Source organism: Plecotus auritus (assembly GCF_963455305.1).
Source record: "Plecotus auritus genome assembly, chromosome: 1".
NCBI lineage: Eukaryota > Metazoa > Chordata > Mammalia > Chiroptera > Vespertilionidae > Plecotus > Plecotus auritus.
This window is the reverse complement of record NC_137770.1, coordinates 202,435,726-202,463,585: the sequence shown is the minus strand read 5'-3', so window position 1 is coordinate 202,463,585 and position 27,860 is coordinate 202,435,726. Positions and strand designations below refer to the sequence as shown.

Sequence of the window (27,860 nt, the reverse complement as noted above, 5' to 3'; positions counted from 1 at the left end):
AGGAAATAAATGATGCTGTTGAAATTTATAAAAGATCAAATTGGCTAATTGTAAGGGATGTGTGCTCAGAGTTTTCCCTTAGGGCTCAGTTATTTACTTGTCAAACCACCCTGTCTTGCTGTAGAAATTGATAGGCCTTCAACTATGAATAAGAGAACTGGGGAAAAGAAATCTGAATTCTGGATGTTTATTTGGAAAGAAAATACTTCAGGTTAATGTTATAAATTATCAATACAACATCCCTTATATGTAATATATCATTCACATTCAAATCAAAAAGCTCTAAATTCTCATGAAGTTATGACACTATTTTTTTGGGAGCTGTCCAAGAAAAATTAGCATTGAATTGCTGTTCTCGAAGACCAAAAAATGTGTGTAACTACTCTCATACATCATTAATGGGATTGTACAAGGGTACAATTTATTTGGGGGGGAAGTGGGCCTTATATAAAATTTAAAAACATACATTCTGTGACCAGGAATCAAACCGTGACCTCTAGTTGTGGGCTCAATCCCCAGTGGGGGGCATGATGATTCTCTCCCATCATCGATGTTTCTGTCTCCGTCCCCCTCTCCCTTCATCTCTGAAATCAGTAAAAATATATTTTAAAAAAATGTACATTCCCTTTTACACAACAGTTTTACTTCTAGGAATTTATAGTAACAAATGACTAGAAACAACCTAAATGTTTATCAATAGGTGATTGATTAAAATATATATCTATACTATTAAATCCTTAAAAAGAATAAAGTATATTTACTTCTACCTTAGCATAAACAATCTCCTGGGTATATTACATGAAAAACAAGATTTAATATTCTTAGTATACAACAATTGTGTAAAAACAAACAGGCACAAGCATTCTTATACTTGTATAGACATACTCTGGAAGGATACACAATATTTCTTCTGAGATTCTTCTGATACACAGATTTCTTCTTAGATGGATGAGTGGAAGGCCAGCATACTTTCTGTTACAAAAAATGTTTTTTAATATTTGTATCAAATATCTAAAAATGCAATGTGATATATAAGCATTTGGCCATACATTGTTGCTGTAGGAGCTTGTATTCCTTGGTGAGGACTTTTGTGTACATGCTTTGGTATTTGTGCTTTTGATTTTTGAGCGGGTCTGTCAGTTGGCCTTTTGACCTAGGAATAAGGAGCAGTATTGTACTTCTAGGGTAGGGTGGATACTGGTAGAAGTTTCAGGTAACAGTTGAAGAAAAAGCTGAATATCATTTTAAAAAAGAATATTAAAAATATAGAGAGTATTAAAATGGTTAGTATTAAAATGGTTTATTCTGCCTAAAAAAAGCAGAAGGTCCAGAAAAGGAAAATTATATGGGAATTTTAAAGCATTTTGGAAGTATGAATGTACATGGAAATGAGAAACAGAGAAGGGAGATGAAAGTCCCCAGGGAACTAAAACCATTTTATAAACATGATCTCATCTCTAAACTATACCCTTTTGTAAAAAGTTATTTTCCAGACTTTCAAAAACAAAGAAATCGAAGCCCAGATGACGGTTTGTGGATTCCTATGTAACATAAGAAGAAAATAGCAAAATGAGGAATAGAACCTTGTTTTCTTGATTTCTAATCTAGCCCCACAATTATTCTGAGATCACTGAATCTTGATACAGATATAGCAACAAAAAACATGCAAACTTAAAAAAAAAATTCAGTTTTGAACTTGATGTGTAAAAGCATTTGTTTCCAAAGTAAGGTTTTGTTTTTCTGCATCCAGTCTTAGGAGATGAAGGTGGGAATGGACATTGAAAGAAAGCTTTGGACATTACACTAATTTCTTTTTATTATGAGTCATTCTGGTTCAGGAAAAGGAAAGATAATGAAAATATTAACATTTGCAAAGCCTTTTACAGTTTTAAAAGCTTTTTTCACATATTATTTTCTTATTTTACAGTTGTTCCATGATATAGGTTGTGGTGATGTTTTGTTATTTTTATTAGTCTTTCACTGTTAAAGAAAAAATAGGCCCAAGAAAAGTTGGGTAATTTGCCTGAGATAACATAGCTGATAAGTGTCAAAGCTGGCCTTCACAAAATTGAACTCAGATTTATTTTTTTCTTTCTACCCAAGCATAAGCTTTTACGAGGTAGATTTACTTAGCTTTGTGGAAACCAATTTTGGGTGGGACAGCAATCAAGAAAACATTTGGAAGCCTAAAACTTCAGAGCAGAGTGGTTCAATAAGTAGATGGTATTGGGGACAGATGAGGCTCTGACCCTCCTGAGTGCAGGTCCAGCTGATGTCCTTCTCTTCCTTTTCATATGAAGAGAGAAAGGGAATATTGAGAAGAGATGATGACTAGGATATAATACAATTTGGTAAGAACTTGCCAGCATTAACCAAAGAATCCATCTCTTAAAAATTCTTAAAATCATTTCTAAGACTAATTTCATTTGATCCATTTAAAAATACATATGAAATTTGAGCAAACCAATGCTATTAGTGTACAGCTACTTGTCTACATAACTAGAATTATGGATTAAGATTCCTGATGCTACCTATATATAATTGGGTAGAAGAACTTGTAGCTTTTCTTTCTTGCTCTAGGATTTTTGTGTTTTATTGATGTAAAATTGTATCTTGCCCTGGCTGGTTTGGCTCAGTGGATAGAGCGTTGGACTACGGACTGAAGGGTCCTGGGTTTGATTCCAGTCAAGGGTACGTGCCTGGGTTGTGAGTTCGATCCCCAGTAGAGGGCATGCAGGAAGCAGCTGATTAGTGATCCTCTCTCATCATTGATGTTTTTGTCTCTCTCTCCCTCTCCCTTCCTTTCTGGGGGAAAAAAAAATTAAAAAAGAAAAAAAGATCCCTGATCTCTGGGTTCAGAGGTAGATGCTCAACCACTGTGCCATGTCAGCTGGGCTGCAACTGTAATCTTGAATCATTAGTTTATTGTGAAGAGTTGGATAGTTACAACTAAAAATTCTTTTTCTCCTAGGAAGTTGCAGTAGGAAATATAGAGAAGGTTTGTAGGAGTTTTGGGTCTCAAACACATTGGTTACAGCACCATGTTGCCAGGATTTAATGTAGCCAATACAACTTAGGGCTCTTTATTTGTGGACATGTAGGATTACCTCTCTGTTATTTTGTCCAGTAATGTAGTGTAGTTGACTCTGTTGAAAGTCATGCCTTAAATATTGAAGTGCCTTTTTTTTTTTTCTTGTGTATTGTAGTGGTAGCCGCTCCTCTAAAACGTTTAAACCAAAGAAGAACATTCCTGAGGGTTCTCACCAGTATGAGCTCTTAAAGCATGCAGAAGCCACACTTGGCAGTGGCAATCTCCGGATGGCTGTCATGCTTCCTGAGGGAGAAGATCTCAATGAGTGGGTTGCAGTGAACAGTAAGTAGCCTTTCTGTTTCGCAGAAGATTCTAAATTAGGTTAGTAGCCTCATTATAGGTGAGTTTTGGGGTGCTGTCTATTCTGGAATCTAGTTAGCAATCTAATATCACAGTATAGTGATAGCTCAATCCACTTTAGCCTTTATGTTACCAGTATTTTATTTCTGAATATAGAGTTTTCTGAAATTCTTATCTCCTGTTATAATGACACACAAAGCATAGATTTACCATCTTTAGTGGATAAAAAGATCAACACAGCAATTAATATTTATGAAATACTAATTATGTGTCTGGCACTCTGCTATCCTGTCTACATGGATTATTTTATTCATATTTGGAACCTCATGATATAGGTACTATTATTATTCCAATTTAAGACAGATTAGGAAGCTGAGACAGAAAGATTAGGAACTTGCCTAGGTCATGCAGCTATTAAGTGGCAGACCCTGGGCTCTACTATAGAGCTGTAGAATTTTAGAGTCTGCACTTTAAGCACTCTGCTAAATTGCCTCTTTCAGTAGCCTACTCAGTTATCTAAGTTAATGCTATTTTTTTAAAAAAGACAAGTCACTAGTGATTTATGAACGTAATAAAATATATTTATGAGATAGTCTTAGCACCAAGGAAGAAAAACATATAAGTAAAAAGTAAATATATTCTTGGGAATTAAGCCAGAGAAAATTGGGGAATAAAAGTGGTACTTTTAATATTCAGGGTTTTTCAGCATTAGTAAAGAAACTATCAGAATTTACTAATTGGGAGTAATTTATATGAATCTAGCAAATAAAATGAAATTTAATTGAAAACATACACTATATGTCAAGGCTTTGATTAAGGAAAAACAAAAGAGTATTTTTCTTACAATATGTGATGTTATTATAATTTGAAATATAACATTGGATTTATAAATTGAGCAGCCACCCACTAATAACTTTTAGAAATCTAAAGGATCTTATTACTGAGGTGTCTAAAAATGTTACTGTGACAGCATTTGCATACAAGTAGTATCCTCCTATATAATAAAGAGGTAATATGCAAATTGACCCTCATGCTCTCACAAAGAGGGCTGCCTATGACTAGGCCGGCAGGGGATTAGTGAGGGATGACCAAATGACTGAACAAGCAGGCTGCGTGGGGTGACCAGGCTGGCAGTGGGGGGCAGTTGGGGGTGACCAGGCCGGCAGAGGGGGGCAGTTGGGGGTGACCAGGCCGGCAGAGGGGGGCAATTGGGGGCGACCCGGTCGGCAGGGGGGGCAGTTGGGGGTGACCAGGCTGGCGGGGGGGGGGGCAGTAATAGGCAACCAGGCCGGCGGGGGGGGGGGGCAGCAGTTAGAGGCCATCAGGCCAGCAGGAAGGGTGCAGTTGAGGGCAACTAGGCCGGCAGAGAGGGCAGTTGGGGGTGATTAGGCCGGCGGGGGGGGGGGGGAGCAGTGAGGGGCAACTAGGCCAGCAGGGGGGGCAGTTAGAGGCAACCAGGCTGGTGGGGGGGGCAGTGGGGGGCGATTAGGACCAGGCCGGCGGGGGGCGGGCAGTTAGGAGTGACCAAGCCGGCAGGGAGGGGGTAGTTGGGAGCGACCAGGCTGGCAGTGGGGGGCAGTTAGGGGCTATCAGGCCCGTGCCGGGGGCACTTAGGGGCGATCAGGCCAGCATGCAGAGGTAGTGAGGGGTGACCAGACAGGCAGGCAGGTAAGCGATTAGGAGCCAGCGGTCCAGGATTGTGAGAGGGATGTCCCCCAAGGGGTCCCGGACTGGAGAGGGTGCAGGCTGGGCTGAGGGGTACCCCTCTCCCCCAATACATGAATTTTGTGCACTGGGCCTCTAATTTATTATAATGTAGTTATCTTCCTGGACCCAGAGGGTTTAGTTACTAAAGAAGTAAAGTGACTTTTACTTTATTGGTCATCTTACTTATAAGATGGTTCTGTGACACTTCAAAATAGTATACAGAATAAATTTCCAATTGATTGTGTGCATTATTTTTTGTACTTGTTTGTGCCTATTTTGTGTCATTTACTTGAGTATCATTTACTTGATAACGCACTTATTTTAAAAATCTAAGGAAGGCAGCATAGAGCTTCTGTACCACATGAGATTCTTACTTGTAAGTATAAAAGCAGATCATCATTTTCTGTCTGTATTCTCTGTCTCAGTTGCCAGAACAGAGTGTCTGTACTACTGAAATGTCTAGAACTTCAGGAATTTCTAAAATTTCACAGGCATTTTGCAATTATAGTTAGACAAAAATTTCTTTGAACTGGAGCTTCAGAGCATCCCCTTAGAACAGAAATTCTGCCTTGAAAATACAACATTTGACTGAAGTATTGGATTGTAATATTTTCCCTAATTATAGTAATCTTCCCAAATGACTCTGGATGAAGTGAATAGGATTTGAGACTAGATATGTCCACTCATTGATAGTGGTTAAATAGACATTTGGGTACATAAAAGAGTGAAGGGAATTTGTTGATAAGATTGGCATCTTAATGACTTTTTGGCTTCAGTTCACTTGCCAGGTAAAGATAAATGGTTGAAGATGGGAAATCTTTACAAATTCAACAACTAGTCTCACAGCCAGAAACCAGAGCTTGCTTTTGAACATTCTGCTGCTAGAAAGAGTGGTAGCTTAAAGAAGACAGAAGGTTCAGGGTTCTGGAAAAAGCTGGATGGATGGCTTATAAGTAATTTATGTGGTACCGAATTCTGAGGTCATATCTTAGTTTGTGGAAGGAAATAAATATTTATTAATGCCCACTTAATGGTGGCCATATATATTTTTAATGCTTCATAATAAATCCAATTTTAAAGGTAGGGAACTGAGGCTCAGGGAGATTAAGTAACTCAACTGGAGTTGAGATTCAGACTTATCTTATTTCAAAGCTAAAGGTTGCTCTCTGTTCTTGTGGAGGACAATTTAAGAATTATTAAGTTGCACAGTCATTACTTAGTAACTTGGCTCTCTATGAGGTAAGAGGGAAGAGAAAAACTTGTGTGATTAAATTTAGTGTAATGCTCATTACTGTTCTACTTTCATAAGCAATTATGACTCCTTTTAAAGTCAGTTTTTTTCTTTGCTCTGAAAAGTCTGAAATTAAAAAAGCAAAGTGCTGGTCATGGGTAATTAATGGGATGAAAAAGGGATTTTAGGACTCTGAATAAAGAGGGAACAGGGGTTAAGCTCATAGTCACCATATGTAGTATTTATCCTTAAATAGTTGGTGGGGCTAAAATAGATTGAAGCAAAAAATTTAAACACTAAAGAAAGCTGATACAGTCATTAATATCAGACAAAGTAGACTTCAAGGCAAAAAAAAAAACACAATAAAGAGGAAGAGTTTAAAATGATAAATGGTTCAATTCACAAAGAATATATGGCGTTCTGAATTTGTCTCTAATTATGTCTTCTATAAAATAAAACTGCTGACTGAACAGAAAAAGTAGACAAATCCACAGTCATAATGGGAGATTTAAACACTCTTTTATTAATGGACTAGTGGCCCAGTGCACGAAATTTGGGGGGGTTGTCCCTCAGCCTGGCCTGCACCCTCTCCAGTCTGGGACATCCCTCTTGTAATCCGGGACTTCTGGTTCCTAACCGCTCACCTGCCTGCCTTCCTGATCTCCCCTAACCACTCTGCCTGTTGGCCTGATTGCCCCCAACTGCCTCCCCCCTTCCAGCCTGATCACCCCCAACTGCCCCCCACTGCCGGCCTGATCGCCCCAACTGCCCCTCCCCCCTGCTGACCTGCTCGCCCCCAAATACCCCCCCCCCACCCCCTGCCCACGGGTACCCTCGCAGGTAGCAGGTGCTGATTAGAGGAGGAGGGCATGATTGTTTCCTGGGACTGTAGGTTTTGAAGGTTTGCAGAGGGTTCGGCAGGCCTCGGAGGGGTGGACTCTGGCCAGCAGCCCTGTAGCGGTGGTCATCCCTGGAGGTGCTGGCGGGGGGTGGGGTGGGTGGCACTAGGGGGCGCTAGGGGGTGGGGCCAAAGGGAGAGTAACTGTCAAACCTCCCGCTTGGCGCCATTCTTTAAATGTGGCCGTTTCACAGGTGGGGGCTGGGCCAGGGCAGGGCCAGGCAGGCTAGGAAGGCGGGTTTAACTATGGCCCCCAGTGAGATTCAGAGACAGTGCTGCTGCTGTAGGGCGGGGTATGGGTCTGACCTGGGGGGCAGCTCAGGCCTGGCGGGTCTGGAGTTGTAGGGAGAGGTGTGCCCGGCCCCAGCGGAGGGGGCCTAGCAGTGGCGGGCTGCGGGTCCCAGGTGCCTCGTGGTGCTGACGGGTCATTGCTGGCATGCTATTGTTGTGGGTGCCCCTGGTGGGGATAGCAGGGGGAAGAGATCAGGAGTCGGAGGTGTGGGCTGCAGCTGCCCCCGAGGCTGGGTCTTCTCCTGGTCCTGTCAGCCTCCCTGTCCCTCCGGAGGTGCGGGGCCTGGGGTAGGGTGTCTGTGCAGGGGGATTGGAAGAGCTCCTCATGGCTGCTTCCTCTTCCTTCTTTGCAGTCCGGGCTCCTGTCAGGCACTCTCCTCAGACCCCAGGGGAACTTGGCTCTGGCCATCCCGTCCCTCCGTGGCTCCCTGCGCCCCCGCCTCACTCAGCTCTCCCCCGCCGCCCACCTGTCAGGAGGCTGCCAGGGTGCTCTGCGCCGTGCAGCGTGGTCCTGGGGTGTAAGGGGAGGGGGTGTGGGGAGCAGCTCCAGTGAAGTTTAGTAAACCCCAGGTCTGCTTCGGGATTTGGCTGCGGAGCCGCGGGGGAGTCTGCCTGGGTGGGACGAAATCACTTGCAACCCGGAGTCCCGCCCCGTGGCCCCACAGCCCCACCCACCTTGTTGACCGGTCGAGATTGGGACACCATAGGACCAATTAGCATATTATCTCTTTATATATATAGATAGAATGAGGAGGAAAAAAATCAACAGGGAATTAGAAAAATGTAAGCCATTTTTAATAGACTTGATTAATAGACTTGACCTGAGGGACACGTGGCCTAAGCACCTCAGATTACACATATGCACATTTAAAAAAATTGAAATGATTAAAATGATAAAACACACAGTTTTTGACCATAGTGGAATTTAGCTAGAAATCAGTAACAAAATCTAGGAAATCTGTATATGTTTAGAAAGAACACTGATAAATCTAGGTTCTGCTTAGTAAAATTAAATATTTTACTTATAACTGATATTTGCTTTGCAGCTGTGGATTTTTTCAATCAGATCAACATGCTTTATGGAACAATCACAGATTTCTGTACAGAGGAAAGTTGTCCAGTGATGTCAGCTGGCCCAAAGTAAGACATGGTTCATGATCAGTTCTCATTTTTACTTTATTTTATAGTTCATAGATAAGAAGATAGTTAATTTCTGTGCTTAGCATCCCCTTCGCTGGCTTACCGATGAGTAATATAATATAGTAAGTTCAGATTCCTTAGCCAGAACTTTATGACCCTTCTTGTATTGTCCTCCATTTTGCCTTTCTTCTGTTAACTTACACATCTTCTTTGGTCTATCCAGACAAGATTATAGAAGATGCCTTGCTTGCTATTCCCTCTACTACTTATACTCTGAAAACTTGTTCATTCTGTTCTTTTCTTGGATATTTTGCTTCTCATCTCCCTCTTATCTTCTGTTAACATTTCCAAAAATCTTACCCATCTTCAAGGCCCACATCAGGTACTTCCTTCTCCATGAAACCTTCTGATTTCTTCATACTAAATGTGATCTTTCTATTTAACTTTTTTGTTGTTACAATTTTATTTCTTTGTTATGCTATGATTATACTAGTGGCCTGGTGCACGGATTCGTGCACATTAAAAGGAAATTAATTAGAATAAATATTTTAATATCGCTATTTGCCTTTCTCTATAATAGAAGTGTCAGAGATGAAAGAAAATTAGTAAAATATATGAAAATAATATATAAATTGATTAATAGATAAACAATAACAACATGATATAACAACAAAGACCTGATATAAAAGCAACATGATATAAAACAACAAAAACATGATATAAAAACAACATTGATAAAAACAATGATAAATTGATTAATCATATTTTAATATCTCCCTGTATACCACATTAAGAATAAAAACACTTTGAGTACTTGACTAATTTCCCTTGTGATGAAATATTTACAACTTTAACTTTAACGTCACACGCTCTTCGAACTCGAGAGAAAGCAACATGTAACTGACCATGTCTGAAAACTGGTTCAGGTAGGAATATTCCTACTCTGTCTAGAGTTTGTCCTTGTGATTTATTAATAGTCATTGCAAATGCTGGCATCATGGGAAACTGTCTTCGAATTAATTTAAATGGGAGGCCAGTGTCAGACGGTGAAAAATCAGTTCTTGGAATCAGAACAACCTTTCCTTCTACAGATCCTGTTAATACTTCAGCTTTGATTATGTTAGTTTGCAATCTTTTGATAATAAATCTAGTACCATAACAAAGACCCCATTTACTATTAAGATTTCTCAGTAGCATGATGATTGCACCTACTTTCAATTTTAATTTATGACATGGCATTCCCAGAGAAGTAATACTATTAAGAAATTCGATAGGAGCTTTATATATATCACATATGTGCGAGTCAATGTTTATTTTTTACTCTTTTATTTTTTAAAAATATATATTTTATTGATTTTTTACAGAGAGGGAGGGAGAGGGATAGAGAGTTAGAAACATCGATGAGAGAGAAACATCGATCAGCTGCCTCCTGGACACTCCCCACTGGGGATGTGCCCGCAACCAAGGTACATGCCCTTGACCGGAATTGAACCTGGGACCCTTCAGTCCGCAGGCCGATGCTCTATCCATTGAGCCAAACCGGTCAGGGCAACATTTATTTTTAAATTGCCAGTGCGTGTCATATGTACCAGTCGGTCGGAAGGTCAGACAGATGTACAGTCAGTCACTTAGCCTTTTATATGTATAGATTATTTATACATGTCTTATTTAACCTGTCAGATTGGTTCTCTTTTAAATCTCTTTTGGTCAAGAATAGTCAGTGCCTGCAATCTAGTTACCGCTCAATAAATGTTGCTTTGATCAATAAATTTTTGAAACTTGCTTTTATTATGACTACTAGAGGCCTGGTGCATGGATTCGTGCACTGGTGGGATCCCTCAGCCTGGCCTGTGGGGATTGGGCCAAAACTGGATTTCTGACGTCCCCCAAGGGGTCCTGGATTGCGAGAGGGTAGTTCTCGGGTGATGCACCCAGAATTGGCCTCCCTCCTCTCTGGTTCCAGGTACATCACCCAAGAACCACAGCTGCCAAGTCACTGCAGCTCGGCAGCTCCTGTGTTGAGCATCTGCCCCCTGGTGGTCAGTGCACATCATAGCTACTGGCCAGTTGGCCAGTCAGCCTGTCGCTTAGGCTTTTATATATATAGATAGCTGACAATAACTATGTCAGCTACCATTTATTCAGTACTAACTAAATGTAAGGCCTTTATACAGCAAACCTATAAAGTAAGAAAACTATTGCTATCCTCATTTTACAGGAAAAGAAATTGAGTCTGAGAAAAGTTAAGTAACATGTCCAAGGGTCCTGTTATCCAGAAACAGAACCAGGTCTCTGTCATCCAGGACTCTTTGATTCCAGTGTGCCTATACTCTTAATTGCTACATTGTATTATTTTCTAATAAGAATATGAATTGATATTTATAAACTATATATAGAAAAGTTTTATTTTTAATGCTGATTTTTTATAAAGTATGTTCTCTCCCCCCAGTTATAAACAAAGCATAAATATCAAAACAAAACAAGGTGTCCAAACTTACTAGTGTATAGAAATATTATCATCAGTAGTAACCTTAGATTGCTAATCACTTATTGTGCTAATGTTTTCATTGCTCAGAATATTTTTGCTAATTTTTAAATTACAGAGCAGTCAGATCACTAGCTACCCAAGAGATTCAATTTTATTACTGCATAGTAATAGTTTGTTTATTGACCAAATTCATATATTGAACAAAGTATTACCTAGAATGGTCTACTTCCTTCCTCAAATTGACTCTAAATGAGTTTAGATGTTTCTCAGAACCTAGTCCTTTAAAAAAAATTGACAATTTTGTCATGGTAAAACATGTTCAAAATAATATGCTTTGACCATTTTCTGCGGTAATTTTTTTTGAAAAATAACTTATTTTCAAACTATTTCAGACTTGGAAACTTCAAGTAATTTCAAATGTATAGAAAAGTTGCCAGAACAGCACAAAGAACTCCCGTATCTCTTTTATCCAGATTCCTCAATTATTAACTTGCATGCTTCATCACTCCTCTCTATGTGTGTAGTCATTAAGATTAATTTTTTTCTGAATTTTTTTGAGCAAATTGTAAACATTTGCACCCCTTTATGCCTACATATTCAACTGTGTATTTTCTAAAAGCAGGAATACTCTTCTATACAACTAGCATATAAATCCTCTAAACCACTTCTTCCAGTTCATAGCCACCATTCACATTTCATCAGCTACCTCAATAATATCTCAGTTTTTCATTTCTACTCCAGGATCCTGTGTATGAATATGTATTGCATTTATTTGACATAACTCTTTAGGTGCCTTCAATCTGGAATAGTTGCTCAGTCTTTCCCTGTCCTAGTCTTTGTGCATAAAAGAGTTAATATAGCAGGCCTGACTGTAATCTCTTAAAAGGCCTAATTATCCTAATTACCTTATCATGTTAGTGTCTGCAAGGTTTTTTCACCTCAAATTAGTCATTTTCTTCCCCTTTGTAATTGACTAGTGTTTTATTGGGCAGTTTTCTGATATTACACCAATATCCCATTGCTGTGAATTAGGCAGAATTACTGCCACTTAGAATACAGCTCTGATCATTTTTCCCACAGAAATCTTATCTAAATAGGTGGTATAGGAACAATGTACCTAGTTATTTAAAAGTAAGAGTTGCTCTAGCCAGTTTGGCTCAGTGGATAGAGCCTTGGCCTGTGGACTAAAGGATCATGTTTCAATTCAATTCTAGTCAAGGGCACATACCTGGATTGCAGCTCGATCCCCAGTAGGGGGCGTGCAGGAGGCAGCTGACCAATGATTCTCATTATTGATATTTCTCTCTCCCTTCCTCTCTGAAATCAATATATTAAAAAAAAAAAAAAAGAGGCAAAGGATCTCTATAAAGATAATACAGAAATGAAAAATGACTTCCCTCCCTCCCTCCCTCTATCCTTAACCCTAAGTTAAAAACCCCAAGTTGTAAAGAATTGTACTGCATAAGGAAAAATATTTTTGAAGTAAGAAAATAGCCATAAAAACGTTAAGGATGGTCATCATAGAAGGAAGTAAGCTAGGTTTTCTACTATGACAATGTATGATTCTAAAATTTAAATTCTATATATGAAAGAAAGTTGTATAATAAACTTAAAACATGGGAGGAAAGCATTGAAACTCAAAAAAAATGAGTTTACTGAAATCTGCTTAGTTTGGGTCATAATAAGTACAAAAGAGTATAGTAACCATTTGAAAACATTAAATTAAAATGCCACATGTGGCCCTGGTTAGGTGTCGTCCTGATATGCCAAGGTTGCGGGTTCAATCCCTGGTCAGGGCACATATAAGAATCAACCAATGAGTGCATAAATAAGTGGAACTACAAATTGATATTTCTCTCTCTAAAATCAGTAATAAATAAGTAAATGAATAAATGAATGCTAAATGCAAAAATCTTTATTTGGAGGAACATATTGTTTAAAACATGTTCTGTATTCATTCATGATGCACACATGTGTCATATAAAAATATAGATACTGTGTATGGGTATATACTAATATTGTTTGCTTTTTATCTTTCTAATACAGATATGAGTATCATTGGGCAGATGGAACAAACATAAAGAAGCCTATTAAGTGCTCCGCACCAAAATATATTGATTACTTGATGACTTGGGTTCAGGACCAGTTGGATGATGAGACATTATTTCCTTCAAAAATAGGTATAATTGTTTTGTATAATTGGAATTGATCATGATTTACCTAATTTTATGTTTCTAGAATTTATTTTCTCTCTATTCCAGGAACCATACTAGATTGCCATATTTATAAAAATACTTCTAATCTTACACATTTAAAAGCATCCTGTCTTTTTCATACCAATTTATCATTATCATTAAGATAAACCTTACATTTTAATCTGTGAGAAATCAGTGTACCTCAAACAGTAACAAAATCTGGCCCATGTTATGGGGAAAAAAAAAAGACTGGTTATTGGGTTGGCAGCCAATATCATCTGCAACAGTCATATCCATTTTTTGTTTAGGGAAAGAGCTTGTATGCCTTATATCCAGTTTTACATTATATTTCTGGCAAAGAGGGAGTTTTAATTTATGACCAATGGTGTGAATTTTATAGACTGAAATCAAACTAGGTGAGAAGAAAACAAGATTTGAAGGGTTGGCTGGTTAGTAACTGACTTTTGTATTTTCATATTTTAAAAAAATTGATCCTAAGAGAGAGAAGAAGAAGGGGGCAGAAGAGAGAGAAACATTGATTTGGTGTTTCACTTATTTATGCATTCATTGATTGTTTCTTATATGTGCCCTTGTATGAGTTTGCTGGGATCTGCTTAGTTTGGGTCGTAATAAATGCAAGAGTCCAGTAACGAGGTTTGGAGTTCGAATCTGAAACCTTTGCTTATTGGGACGACACTCTAACTGAGCTACTTCGCCAGTGCCTTTCATATTTGTTCTTAAGGGTCAGCCTTTCAAGTGGAAATTTTTCACAATTAAAGACAGTTCACAAGATTTTACCTTCTCAAACTTCTTACAACTGTGTTTTCTGAAAAAATTAAGAATTTGTTTTTCTAGCAATAAATAATTTTTTGGCTATAGGACAGACAGTAATATAAATAGTTGTTATTATGGATTGTTTTAAACACATTTATTGAATGATTTTACTACTTTGGGGCATTTGTAATTAAAGGTCTATTTTTCAAGGCCGCTTTATTTATATATCATAATGGTTTTGGATAAGTGCCCTCACCTTATCTTTTATCTGATATATATATATATATATATATATATATATATATATATATATATATATATATGGTGGGACAAAAGTATATATATATATAGTTGTGAGTATGTGAAACACAGAGTTTATTCTTGTATTATTATTTATTAACTAGTACCCTGTGCACCCTTGCGTGAGTAGCTCGTTGCCGCCTGCCTCAGCTGGCCACCCTGCCCACCACCGCTGGTAGCTCTTGGCCACTTGTAGCTCACTGCCCTGCCCTTCTGTAGCTCTATGCCTGCTGCCCTGCCCTCCTGTAGCTTCTCCCCGCTTGTAGCTCACTGCCCCGCCCTCCTGTAGCTCTCCGCCACTTGTAGATTAGTTGTGACGTTATGGCATCGTGGCTAATTTGCATATTCCTCTATTATTATATTAGAGGCCTGGTGCATGAAATTTGTGCTTGGGGGAGGGTTCCCTCAGCCCACCCTGCACCCTCTCCAATCTGGAACATCCCTCTCACAATCCGGGACTGCAGGCTCCTAACTACTCACCTGCCTGCCTGCCTGATCACTCCTAACTGCTCCCACTGCTGGCCTGGTCACCCCAAAATGCCCCCCCCCCAAATGGCCTGGTCGCCCCTAACTGCCCCCCCGTGTCCTTGATCTCCCACGCAGCCTGCTGCTCGGTCATTTGGTCACCCCTCATTAACCCCAACTGCGGCCTGGTCGCCCCTGCTGCTGGGTCGCCCCTCACTAAACCCCCTGCCGGCCTGGTCGCCCCACGCAGCCTGCTGCTTGGTCGTTTGGTCGCCCCTCACTAACCCCCCTGCCGGCCTGGTCGCCCCACGCAGCCTGTTCAGTCATCTGTTCAGTTGTGATGGTCTCTTAGGCTTTTGTATATATAGATTAGATTACTATATTATTTTCCATGTGAACAACTGTAAACCTGCTTTTGCCCCACCCTGCATTTTTAACGTTTACTTTTGACTCAATTTTAAGAGTTTTTTGAACATTTTAAGGAAGTTTCATATTTGATGCCCTTTTATCCATTTGTGCTTCATTGTGTATTTCCTTAGAAAATGACAGCATAATTATCAAAATCAGAAAATTAACACTGCTACAGTTGTTTAATTTACAGATCTTATTCAGACTTTCCAAATTTTCCCAATAATATTCTTTAAAGTGAAAGAAAAATTTTAATAATTTTTCATGTGGTTGTCATGTTTCATTAGCCCTCTTTAGAGTATGTATGCAGACAAGTCCTCGGGTTACATCAGATTCGACATACGTCGTTTCGTGGTTACATGGCCATCTCCCATTTATTTATAAAAAAAAAGTTCCATCATTTCGATGTATGTACATATGCGCTTTATGTTTTTTTATTATTTATTTACCACAAGTAAAGGTCAGGAATTGTTATCTTTTTTAAAATTTTTTTTTTTACTGTTTAACTTCATTACTGCTGTGTATGTATGTGCTCCATGTGAGTGACGTAGGTGCTTATATAGATGGGTTCCGACTTACGGCAAAAATCACGTTACGTTGCACCATAGGAACGGATCTTTGACGTAACTCGAGGACCTACTGTACATCAGTCTTTTGTGGACTTTCATAACTGATCATTTTGAAGTGTGTAAGCATGCTATTTAGCATCCCTTTATTTTGGTTTGTGTTATGTTTCCTTGTGACCTATAATATATATAAACTATAGGCCCGGTGTGTGAAATTCATGCGCTGGGTGGGGCGGTGGCGGTGTCCCTCAGCTCAGCCTGCACCCTCTCCAATCTGGGACTCCTTGAGGGATGTCTGACTGCCTGTTTAGGCCCGATCCCCTAAACCGGCAGTTGGGATCTCTCTTACAATCCAGGACTGCTGGCTCCCAACTGCTCGCCTGCCTGCCTGCCTGCCTGATTGCCCCTAACCACTTCTGCTTGCCAGCCTGATCACCCCCTAACCACTCCCCTGCCAGCCTGATCAATGCCTAACTTTTCCCTTGCCACCCGATTGCTCCCAACTGCCCTCCCCTGCCGGCCTGGTTGCCCCCAACTGCCCTCCCCTGCTGGCCCAGTTGCCCCCAGTGTCCCTCCCCTGCTGGCCCAGTCGCTCCCAACGGCCCTACCCTGCCGGCCCGGTCACCCCCAACTGCTGCCCTCTGCTGGCCTGGTCGTCCCCAATTGCCCTCCCCTGCAGGCATGGTCACCCCCAACTGCCCTCCCCTGCTGGCCTGGTTGCCCCTAACTGCCCTCCCCTGCAGGCATGGTTCCCCCCCCAGCTGCCCTCCCCTGCCAGCCTGGTTGCCCCTAACTGCCCTCCCCTGCTGGCCTGATCGCTCACAACTGCCCTTCCCTGCCGACCATCTTGTGGCAGCTGTCTTGTGACCACATGGGGGTGGCCATCTTGTGCGAGAGCATGACAGTCAATTTGCATATTACCTCTTTATTATATAGGATATATTTTAACCCTCACCTGAGAATATGGCTTTTTTATTTTAGAAATGGAGAGAAACATCAATGTCAGAGAGAAACTGATCGGTTGATTCCCATATGCACGCCAACTGGGGATGGAACCTATGGCCTAGTTATGTGCTCTGACTTGGAATCGAATGCACAACCTTTTTGGTTTATGGAATGATGCTCCAACCAACTGAGCCACCCAGCCAGGGGATGACCAATCATATCTTTTTTTATTTATCCTATATAATAAAAGGCTAATATGTGAACGGTGGAACGACTGGTTGCTATGACAACGCACTGACCACCAGGAGACAGATGCTCAATGCAGGAGCTGCCCCCTGGTGGTCAGTGCGCTCCAACAGGGCGAGCGCTGCTCAGCCAGAAGCCCTGAGCTGGCCTCATGGCTGGCTAGCTCAGCGGCATTGGTGGGAGCCTCTCCCACCTCCACGGCAGTGCTAAGGATGTCTGACTGCCAGCTTAGGCTGATATCCACTGAGGGTTCCCAGACTGTGAGAGGGTGTAGGCCGGCAACCCCTGCTCCACCTCTCCCCCCCCCCCCCCCCCCCCCCCGCCGAGTGCATGAATTTCATGGATTGGGCCTCTAGTTAAAATATTTTTATTGATTTTTAGAGAGAGAGAAGGGAGAGGGATAGAGTTAGAAACATCGATGAGAGAGAAACATCACTGATTGGCTACCTTCTGCACGCCCCCCACTGGGCATTGAGCCCACAAGGGGCATGTGCCCTGACTGGGAATTGAATCAGTGACCTCTTGGTTCATGGTTCCACGCTCAGTCACTGAGCCACACCGGCCAGGCCCAATCTTATTTTTAAACTAGAGGCCTGGTGCACGAATTTGTGCATGGGTGGTGTCCCTCTGGGTGGCCTGCAGTGATTGGGCCAAAACACGCAGTCCAACTCCGCCTGCAAGTCCTGCCTGCCACTCCCGCTCATCCCGGCCCCACTGTGCCTGCCACGGGCTTGTGCCTAATCAGTTCTGATCTATCGGGAGAGGCTCATGCTGCCGCAGCAGGGCTCACCAGCCCTGATCCCTGCGTCTGGCACCCTCCCAAGGGGAGTGGCCTGCGAAATCAGGCTGAAACTGGCTCTCTGGCATCCCCCGAGGGGTCTTGGATTGCAAGAGGGCGCAGGCCAGGCTGAGGGACCCCACTGGTGCATGATCAGGCTGGGGAGGGACCGCAGGAGGCCTCCAAGGCATGTACGGCCCATCTTGCTCAGTTCTGATTGGCTGGACCCCAGCAGCAAGCTAACCTACCGGTCAGAGCATCTGCCCCCTGGTGGTCAGTGCATGTCATAGCGAGCAGTTGAGCAGCCTTAGCATATCATTAGCATATTACGCTTTGATTGGTTGTTCAGTTCTGCCGTTTGGTCTATTTGCATATTATTCTTTTATCATATAGGATATGTAGGATGAGTGGTATGTAAAATGATGACATTGAACCCAGTAGTACCAGTGTTTGGCTTGTGTTTTGCCAGTCTAGATTATTTAGCAAGAGTAACAAAGTATATGGAATTTTGTATTATTCTAGTTTTGTATTCATTTAATGCTGCAAAAGTGCTTTAATTCATAACAGGGAGCCTAACTGAATAGAGATTGCAGTTGTTTTTCAGGATAAATGTAGACCTGGATTAGTAATGAAATAATTCCCATAGAAAATATTTTAAAAATATATTGCAAGCATTTTAAACAAACATGATTAATATATTATTTGTGTCCAGCATATCTATACTAATAAAAGCCTAGGTGGCCCTCATGCCTTCACTCAACTCCTTCACGTCATCACAAGATGGCCGCCCCCATGTTGTCACAATATGGCTGCCTCCATATTATCACAAGGTGGCCGCCACAAGATGGCCAGCAGGGAAGGGCAGTTGTGGGCGATGAGGCTGGCAGGGGAGGGCATTTGGGGGTGATTGAGCTGGCAGGGGAGGACAGTTGGGGGTGACCAGGCTGGCAGGGGAGGGCAGTTGGGGGCGACAAGGCCTGCAGGGGAGAGCAGTTAGGCGGGACCTGGCCTTCAGGGGAGGGCAGTTAGGGGCAACCAGGCCAGTAGGGGAGGGCAGTTGGGGGCTATCGGGCTGGCAGGGGAGGGCAGTTGGGGCAATTGGGCCGGCAGGGGAGGGCAGTTGGGGGTGATCGGGCTGACAGGGGAGTGCAGTTGGGGGTGATCAGGCCAGCAGGGGAGTGGTTAGGGAGCGATCAGGCTGGCAAGCAGAAGTGATTAGGGGCAATCAGGCAGGCAGGCAAGTGGTGAGGAGCCAGCACTCCCGGATTGTGAGAGGGATGTCCGACTGACGGTTTAGTCGGGTCTAAACCATCAGTTGGACATCCCCTGAGGGGTTCCAGATTGGAGAGGGTGCAGGTTGGGCTGAGGGACACCCCCCAGTGAGTAAATTTTGTGCACCGGGCGTCTAGTATTTGTATAAAGAAATGATGTTACAAAATCTGAGGATCTCAGTGTGAGTTTTAGCTCCATTACCATCTTAGGCATTCATTTGTTTCATTTTAGTAAACTGTTGGAGGCCTAAAGGGCTATACTGAAAATTAGTTCTTGTTCCATAGAAGCTTTGAAGTTTATTTTCAGTCATGATATGTTGAAGACTTCTGAATAGTACAGTAGGTGTATTAAGTAGTAATTCATAAATCCTTCTTCTTTTCAGCCTTGTCTTGGCAATTTATGTTGCCATTTGTTAACAAATTCATATTGCCTTGTTCCTGTTCCTTTTTAATAGATGGGATTGTTTATCTATTTATTAGGTGTCCCATTCCCGAAGAACTTCATGTCTGTGGCAAAAACTATACTCAAACGCCTCTTCAGGGTTTATGCTCACATTTATCATCAGCATTTTGACCCTGTGATCCAGCTTCAGGAGGAAGCACATCTGAATACATCTTTCAAGCACTTCATCTTTTTTGTCCAGGTAAGTTGGATTAGGAGGCCTTTTTTGTTCAGTAAATTAGTTATCTACAGAGTTCTGAGGTGAATACTGCATTCACAGGATAAAAATTTGCCCTATTTCTCTAGTATTCCTCTTCTATACTTGCCATGATGATAAGGACTGGCCTTGTGTGTCTGAATTCCATTTATCTCTAAGCAGCCACATGCAAGTCATGCAGGTCTAAATAAAATGGCTCTGGGAATTCTTTCTTGGATTTGATTTAGTTAATGGGCTAATATGGAGGGGCCGAATAAGGAACCTGGCTAGTTTGGCAGATCTTTTTATGAACTTGATCTCTTGAACTTTTTAGCACTCCTCCTACTCCTCTTAACCCTCAAATCCAGGCTACTTTGGAACTTGTTTAGCATCCTCTGTCCTAGAAATGAGCTTTGAATATCACACCTTTTTCCCTTTTTTATTTTTAAATATTCTGAATAATTTTTAAGTTAGGTACTGTCCATTATGTCCAAAGGGAGAAATCTGTGTTACTATTCCAAGAGGTCCATTAGTCTTTGACCTGACTCCTTAGTTGACCTTTTTTCCTTCTCTTTTTAGTTCTCAGAGAACTAGACTTAGAGATGAGATTAAGAGGAGTGAAGATAGTCTCACCCTGCTATAACAATTGGAGAACTAACAGCCAGGAGTGAAAAATAGATGGCAAAGATAAGCTGACCAGCTTTTCTTTGGTGGAGATTGAGTGGGGTTTATGGTAAGCAGGAGAAGTCTAAGGCTTGGATTGGTGGTGTTTTTGTATATCTTTGGGTATATATACTTATAAATGCCTTCCCTGTGATCCATCTCCACTAAAGAAAAATATGTCTGTTTTCTCTCTATATACACTCTTCACACTGAAGGCACACATTTTGTGTCTCAGTTTTACCTAAACACTTCTTAGGAGATAGTAACATGCCAAAACGGTTGCTCTGAGCAGTTACCTCACTATGGTATTTCATCTACAGATACCCAGAGAAACAAAGAAAATGTTATTCTAAAGTTTGCATCTGTGCACAGACATGATTGCCAAAGTTCAGGTTTTAGTGGTTTAGGTGAGGATATTCCTCCACCAGAAGAGTTAGTTTTTACCTTACTGTATGATCTTAAAGTATACTGTATCTCCCAAGTCTTAGCAAATAATAGGGGATAGATTAATGACGTTTACTACATCTGAATCTGTTTACATCTTAGGACCTGCTTAAAGGTGGGTCCATTATACAGTATCAGCCCTTGAAGGAGAGTAAGCCCTTGGCCTCACAATTTAGAAAATCCTGCTCTGCTCCTTCTCCAGTTGTACTCCTCCCCATAGAGTGAGGAATCCACAGGGCAAACAACATACCTACCCAGATTCCTTCTGGTGTGTGCTTCTACCTCAGAATTTCCTGTCCAGATAGTCCCAAGTGTATTTCCAAGGTTTGCATAGATCTTTTCATTGGGTCTATTCTTTTGAGGGAAGGTCTTATCTCTGATTCGTATACCTCTAGACCTAAGTGGTAGCCAGTTAACAGCTGTTGATGAGGGTGTGTGGCATCCTATCTAATAAAAGAGTAATATGCAAATTGACCGTCACTCCAGCACACAATATGGCTGCCACAAGATGGCCAGCAGGGGAGGGCAATTGTGGGTGATCAGGCCGGCAGAAGAGGGCAGTTGGGGGTGACCAGGTCAGCAGGGGAGGGCAGTTGGGGGAGACCAGGCCAGCAGGGGAGGGCAGTTGGGAGGGACCAGGCCTGCAGGGGAGGGCAGTTAAGGGTGACCGGGCTGGCAGGGGAGGGCAGTTGTGGGGGACCAGGCCTGCAGGGGAGGGCAGTTGGGGGCAACCAGGCTGGCAGGGGAGGGCATTTAGAGGCAATCGGGCTGGCAGGGGAGCAGTTAGGCGTCGATCAGGCTGGCAGGGGAGTGGTTAAGGGGTGATCAGGCTGGCAGGCTGAAGCGGTTAGGGGCAATCAGGTAGGCTGGCAGGTGAGCAGTTGGGAGCCAGTGGTCCTGGATTGTGAAAGGGATGCAAGGAATCCCAGATTGGAGAGGGTGCAGGCTCTTCTGAGGTGCACACACCCCCCCCCCCCGCCCCGTGCATGAATTTTGTGCACCAGGCTTCTAGTTGCTTGTATAAGCAGACGGTGTCCACACTCATGCATGTGAAGCCCTTTGAAGAGCAGGATGGATCTGGTGGTGGGGAGATCAGCAAGGTTTGCTGAGGGTCAGGGGCTGGCTCTACTTTCCAGTGCAGAATTCTGAGGAGTCTTGAGAATTCTAAATTTGAATCTGCTCTCCTGGTCAATATGAAGGTATATTTTGTCAAGGTAGAAGAACAGAACATGTTTTATTTATCAATATATTAGCTTAATGTAAAATTTACTTAGTCATGCAATATATATATATATATATATATATATATATATATATATATATATATATATATTTGTGTTCTTGGTTCAGACCCCACAGATCTTACTGGTAGTGATAGGCTTGCAGTTAAATGCCCCCTAATGTCTCTCCCCAGTACATACTGCAGTGCTTGGCACGTGATGGATGTTAATAAATGAATGAAATTAGGAGTGCAGAATGCCCCACCATGGCAGAAGATTGGAAGTATAGACAGCTTCTATTTATTATAGTTCAGGGGAAATCTATTCAGAGTTTTACTTCAAAATGACACATCTCATGATAGCTTATAGATATGTTAGTTTATAACATAAACTAATTATTTTGGTCTGAAATTTGCCTGAGATGGTAGATATTTTGGTCTCAACTTGGTTGACTATATCTAAATGGTGCCCAGGTTATTCCTTTTAACAAGGAGCAGCAATTCCCAGTTATTGAGTGTTTACTTTGTGCCAAGGATTACTTGAAGTGATTAACTTACAGTATCACATTTAGTCTCCACAATAATTTTCTGAGGTAAGAGGACTTATTATTACATATGTAAAGCAATATCAAAAGTGGGTAAGTGATTTGTCTAAGACAGTGAGGGAATAGAAACTTAAAAAAAGAGATTTGACTTTTATTTACTTTAAAAGCTAATTTCCAATAAGTGTTAATGGAAATCTCTTTTGGAGTGAAATGTAAATAATAAGTCTTTGCTATTTCTTCTGCCTTTCTTTATCACGCATAGGAATTCAACCTGGTTGATAGAAGAGAACTTGCACCACTCCAAGAACTGATTGAAAAACTCACCTCAAAGGACAGATAAGGGATGCAGAACTGTGCAAATGGTTCCTCATGAAGTTGTGTGGAGTGTATTTGGATTTCATTGTATTTTATTTTTGTCTTGGTTGTTTTTGTCTTAGGTTTGGGGGGTTTATTTGGGTTCTTTTTTCTTCTGAATAAATAAAACCATATTCTATTGCTATAGGAAGCCAACAACCATTCTCTATACACTTGATAGGCATAAATTTTGGCATTTTTTTTTCCAACTTGGTTTTGGTTACTTGTGGAATTTTTTATAACGTTGTAGGTTGAAAGAGAATGCTTATTGATTGGGCTGCTCATGGATGGGATTCTACGTTGTGTAAATTGTGGCTGATTTTTTAAGTCCCCAAAAGACTTATATTTTAAGTGCCTTGGCAGGCTCACTTCTGAGGTGCAAAGCACATAGAACCAAACAGGGCTTGAAACAATATTAGGATTATTACCCAGAGCACTTACTGATGCATGTTTTAAAATATCTATGATAAAAGCCATAGTTTACCTGAATTGATGATCTCTAGCTTTTACTACATCAAAGAAACACAATTTGTAAAGGTGTGCATGTAGAGCATAAAAATTAGTATTTCTTAATTATTTTTCATATTGATGGTAATTCTGTTCAACAGATGCTTAAAGGTCCACAAGCAGGTCTTTTTCCATCTCTTTATATCTGTGATATTGAAACTTGAGGATGCTGAAATGCAATATCTATTGCATTTTGGCTTTCCACATGTTAACTGCACTGTAGGTGTGACTATTCAGGTTTATGTACAGGTTTGCCATCTTCAGAGGTGATGCTGAACTGTGAGGTTTCTTTGCAATTGCCAAATGAGCCATAAGTCTGCAGAATCTCCTTCTACTTTAAAGAAGCGGTGATAGGAGTGTGTGTTCTGTTGTGGGGGATTAGTTTGTATAAGGAGTTAAAGATGGAATTAACTATGGAGAGTCAAGTTCAAGAAGGTCCTGTCTTAAAATCCTTGAATAGAATGGCATGAAGATTTTAATCAATTTCTTGTAAGCAGAGTCTTAGAGACTTCTTTTTAGGAATCAACTTCCATAGAGAAGTTAAAAGTAAATTATTAATTTTAGGTATAGATATTAAGTAAGGAATAAAGAACTATTTGGGGACATTGACCACTTTCCAGCACTTCCATTCAGTGAATGGAGCTGGTGTTTGCCTGTCATTTTAAATGATACAGTACATTCTTTGCTTATTATAGGCTTAATTTGAAGCGTTCTGACATCTGATTTTCCACTGTGAAAGGAAATATTTTACTTTGCAGTGATATTAAACAATGAAAGTGCTAAGTCAGAGATTATTAACTTCTACATTTTAGTTTCTTTGACTTTTTAATGAATTATTCCCATAAGAAGTTCTGAAAATTGATTTTTAAAATAAATACTAACATTTTCACTTCATTTTTATTCTTGAGATACATTCTTTTTAGACTTCGTTTTAATTTTCTCATTTCCAGTAAATCTGTTTCTTCAGTTTGAAATATATACTCTTTTTTTTTTAAGTTAGAAATTTATACCTTTTTCCTTGTAGAATAGAAATCTTGCTCTGAAATTGTATAGAGTAAAAATACTTAGAATCTAAAATGAAATCAGTTAGGTTTTGCTCTTAACAAGTAGAGCAGTGATACAGTTTAATTACATTATAATTACGATCACTAGGAGCTGCCTTTTTCTCCATTTCATTTATAGCCATCATTTTCAAGTACCAACCATAGAAATATCAGGAGAGCCTGGCAGAGATATATTGGACATTCATTGGTAATGCTTAGTTATAAATTGCAGTGAGAACTAGCTGATGTCCTTAAAACAAAACTTTTAATATCCAGATCTTTTGGCAGCCATTATGGGTAGATTCAGAAGTAAAATTCGGCATCAACTGATTTTGGGTTCTATCTATTTGGGAAAATGAAGCACATAATTACTCAAGTAGTCTTCCGTACTGCATTTGTCTTCATATCAACCTAGTTACAAAGGGGTTGCAATAGCCAAATGTAGAGAGTATAGTGAAAAATTGTTCTTGCTCTTTTAAGCCTTATACAGTAATATACTGTAAAAATGGAAAAATGTTTCCATCAATGAATGTTTAGTAGTAGGACCTACTTTCCCACTGTATGTATATAAGAGTTTGTTGTCACTATGCCGGAATCTCAGGTGCCTGCCTCTGAGTATTCCTGTAAACAGAGTTATTGGAAAGCAAGGAGTTATGTATGTGTATATATGGTAACAAAGTAGAGAGGTTCTCCCAGAGGCCTGGCATTGTACATGGTGTTACATGGCTATGAGTAGGGAAACATTCACCAGAGCATGTGAGAAATAACTAATTTAATAAAAAATTGCTTTGATTCGGTTAGTTCCCATGAACCCTTTATAAAATAAGGATCACATCTTGGCTTTGCAACAGAACTTGTTTATAAATGTCTATTGAATTCTTTCCAGATTTCTTTGTTAAATTTATAAATAACCAAGATAAAGATTTTCCCCCTGTTCTTTATATGGAAATGTAAAACAGAAGTTGGTTTTCCCATCTGCTGATAAAAGTGTAAAATATAAAATAGTAATTTAACATAGTATTATTTTCACAATGCTTTGGTTAAATATTGATATGAAGCAAGTTTTAGGAATTATTTTAAATGATGGAGTGCTGGCGTTGGAGAGAACTTAACAGAAAGTGTGAAAATCTTTTAGTTAGCAGTAGATGGTGCTACTGGCTTTCATTTGCTGACTTGATTATTCTGTTTCCCATTAAAAACCCATTGTATTAAACTGCACTGAAACAGTAAACATTTTGTTAGTTAGCTGGTAGAAACTTTGGAAGTCAGTTTACCTTAACTTGAAAGATTTTAGATTGCTATTGCTTTTTACCTTTGTCATCTGTAAATTCTAAATGATCAGCATAAAATGTATTTGGTAGGAGATGACATGTTTAGTGTATAACATATCACAGACTGAGTTACTGCCTATTTTATCAGCAGAGATAAAGCACTACAATCGCTTTTATTCAGGAAGTACAGATGATGTGGAAATTTATATTTTACATGTAATCACCAGACTCCATTTTATGTATTAGCATTTTCCTTGCTTATGGGAAAATAGCAAAATGACAGATTTCTTTTATACCTTTGTCTACCCCTCTCTGAGAGAGGTTTTGATAACCACTGAAATGGTAAAATTTGTGAGATGCAATTGCTAAGTTGTAGGACTGCTTTTAAAGAAAATATGTTATTCCTTAAACATCCAAATGAGAGTTGATCTTCAGGGTGGTTCCTTTGGGAGCACTACTTATTCCAGCTATGCTGCAAAGGTGTAGAGTTTTTGGAATGCCCTAAAAGAAGCCTTGAGAATCAGTGTATGACTATGCAAGATAACGTTTCATCATTTTAGTTGCACCAAAGCCTCTTTTTGGCAACTTAATATGACTGTCTCATTCACCAAACCAACTCTGCTTTGCTGTTTTCTTGGAACTAAACCATGAAGGAAGTTCAAAAGAATGTACCACAGGTTCTGAAATTTGCAGAAGAGAGTGTTTTGAGCATAGGTAGCATCATATAATAAAGGAATCATTTCCCGATGTCACTACTTTGAAGTATACAGTATCATTTGGATATATAGGATTTATTTTTTTAATTTAGTTTAATTGTCTTATAGTTAAGTATAATAATAAAAAAATCAAAGTCTTTATCTTGTTTTCTATTTTTTTCCTTTCCCTGATAACTCTTGAATTCAATCTTGACTACTGTAAAATAGTTTTGATTTAAGGGATAGTGAGAAAAACATGGATCCAATATTTAAGATAGAAGTAGCCTAAGGAAACAATAGCCTTTACCTCCATCCCTTTTATTGAAAACCATTTTCACTCAGATGAATAATTTGAATTTAAAGACTAGAGATCATTTTACAAAGAAATTGGAATAAGTTTTATATATTAATTAGGCTGACTTTTAAGCTTACATATTACAGATAAAATACTTAAAATTGCATAACCATTTCATATATCATTTATAAATTTAAAATTATGAATGTCTTTTTAAAAGATATGGGACCAGAAGTCTATTTCTAATTTGAAAACGAGTCTGCATACCAAGAGAAAACTTTACTTATTTAGAAACTTATCTGAGATGTTAAAGAATATATCAGTTCTTAGAAATGCTATTCTACATCTACATTTTAAGGATCATTTCTAAAATAATTTCAATATTAGAATTTTGTCATAATGTTAAGATTCATCATAGGAATTACTGTTGTTCAGCTGCCACTTTAATGGTATATGAGATAAATGTTTAGAGGTAAAACTATCTCAAGATTGAATGAAAAATTTTAATTTTAAGATATAATAACAATTCTGACTGCAGACAGTATGAATTTTTAGGGTTTTCCTAATGAGCTAATCATATGGAAGAATTCATTTTGAAGGTATAAAACTGTGCTCCATGTCTGCTACTTGTAGCTAAATTGATACAGGATTGTGACAAAAGATATTACAGATTAAAAGATTGAGTACTCTCAATTTTGCTAGTGTGAATTTCTTTTTCTACATATAATAGTACACATAGATAACTTTGGATTACAGTTCTCCAATACAGATAGTGAAATCACTGGCCTTTTCCAGTTGACATCCCCTTCTCCTTGGAGGTAAATTACTTCCTTTACTGCTATTGGCTTTCCATATCTCCTATCCCCCCAAAACACACCACTTGGAAAACAAACAGGTCGATTGTGCAAGTCCTCATTAGTGCTTCTGAGGTACTTGCTGTCAACATGTAGGCTTCAGCTGAAGTGTTGGAAAATGCACTTACATAGGCATTCTTGTATTTTTGGCTGACAGCTTTCTTTAAATATGTCACTGAAGCTGAGATCATTAGCGATAAAATTAAACATTTTTGTTAATATTTAATTTCTCATATTA

General features: G+C 40.0%; 1 protein-coding gene across 1 annotated transcript in view; it reads left to right on the top strand.

Moving 5' to 3' along the window:
* MOB1B (MOB kinase activator 1B) overlaps positions 1-26,633 on the top strand; it is a 59,585-nt gene extending 32,952 nt beyond the window's left edge. Inside the window, exons 2-6 of the mRNA XM_080687834.1 lie at positions 3,207-3,373; positions 8,565-8,658; positions 13,193-13,326; positions 19,575-19,738; positions 22,866-26,633. Of these exons, the coding sequence (XP_080543960.1) occupies positions 3,207-3,373; positions 8,565-8,658; positions 13,193-13,326; positions 19,575-19,738; positions 22,866-22,943 (637 nt within the window). The 3' untranslated portion in view covers positions 22,944-26,633. The remainder of the gene's footprint in view (positions 1-3,206; positions 3,374-8,564; positions 8,659-13,192; positions 13,327-19,574; positions 19,739-22,865) is intronic.
* The last annotated feature ends 1,227 nt before the right edge of the window (positions 26,634-27,860 follow it).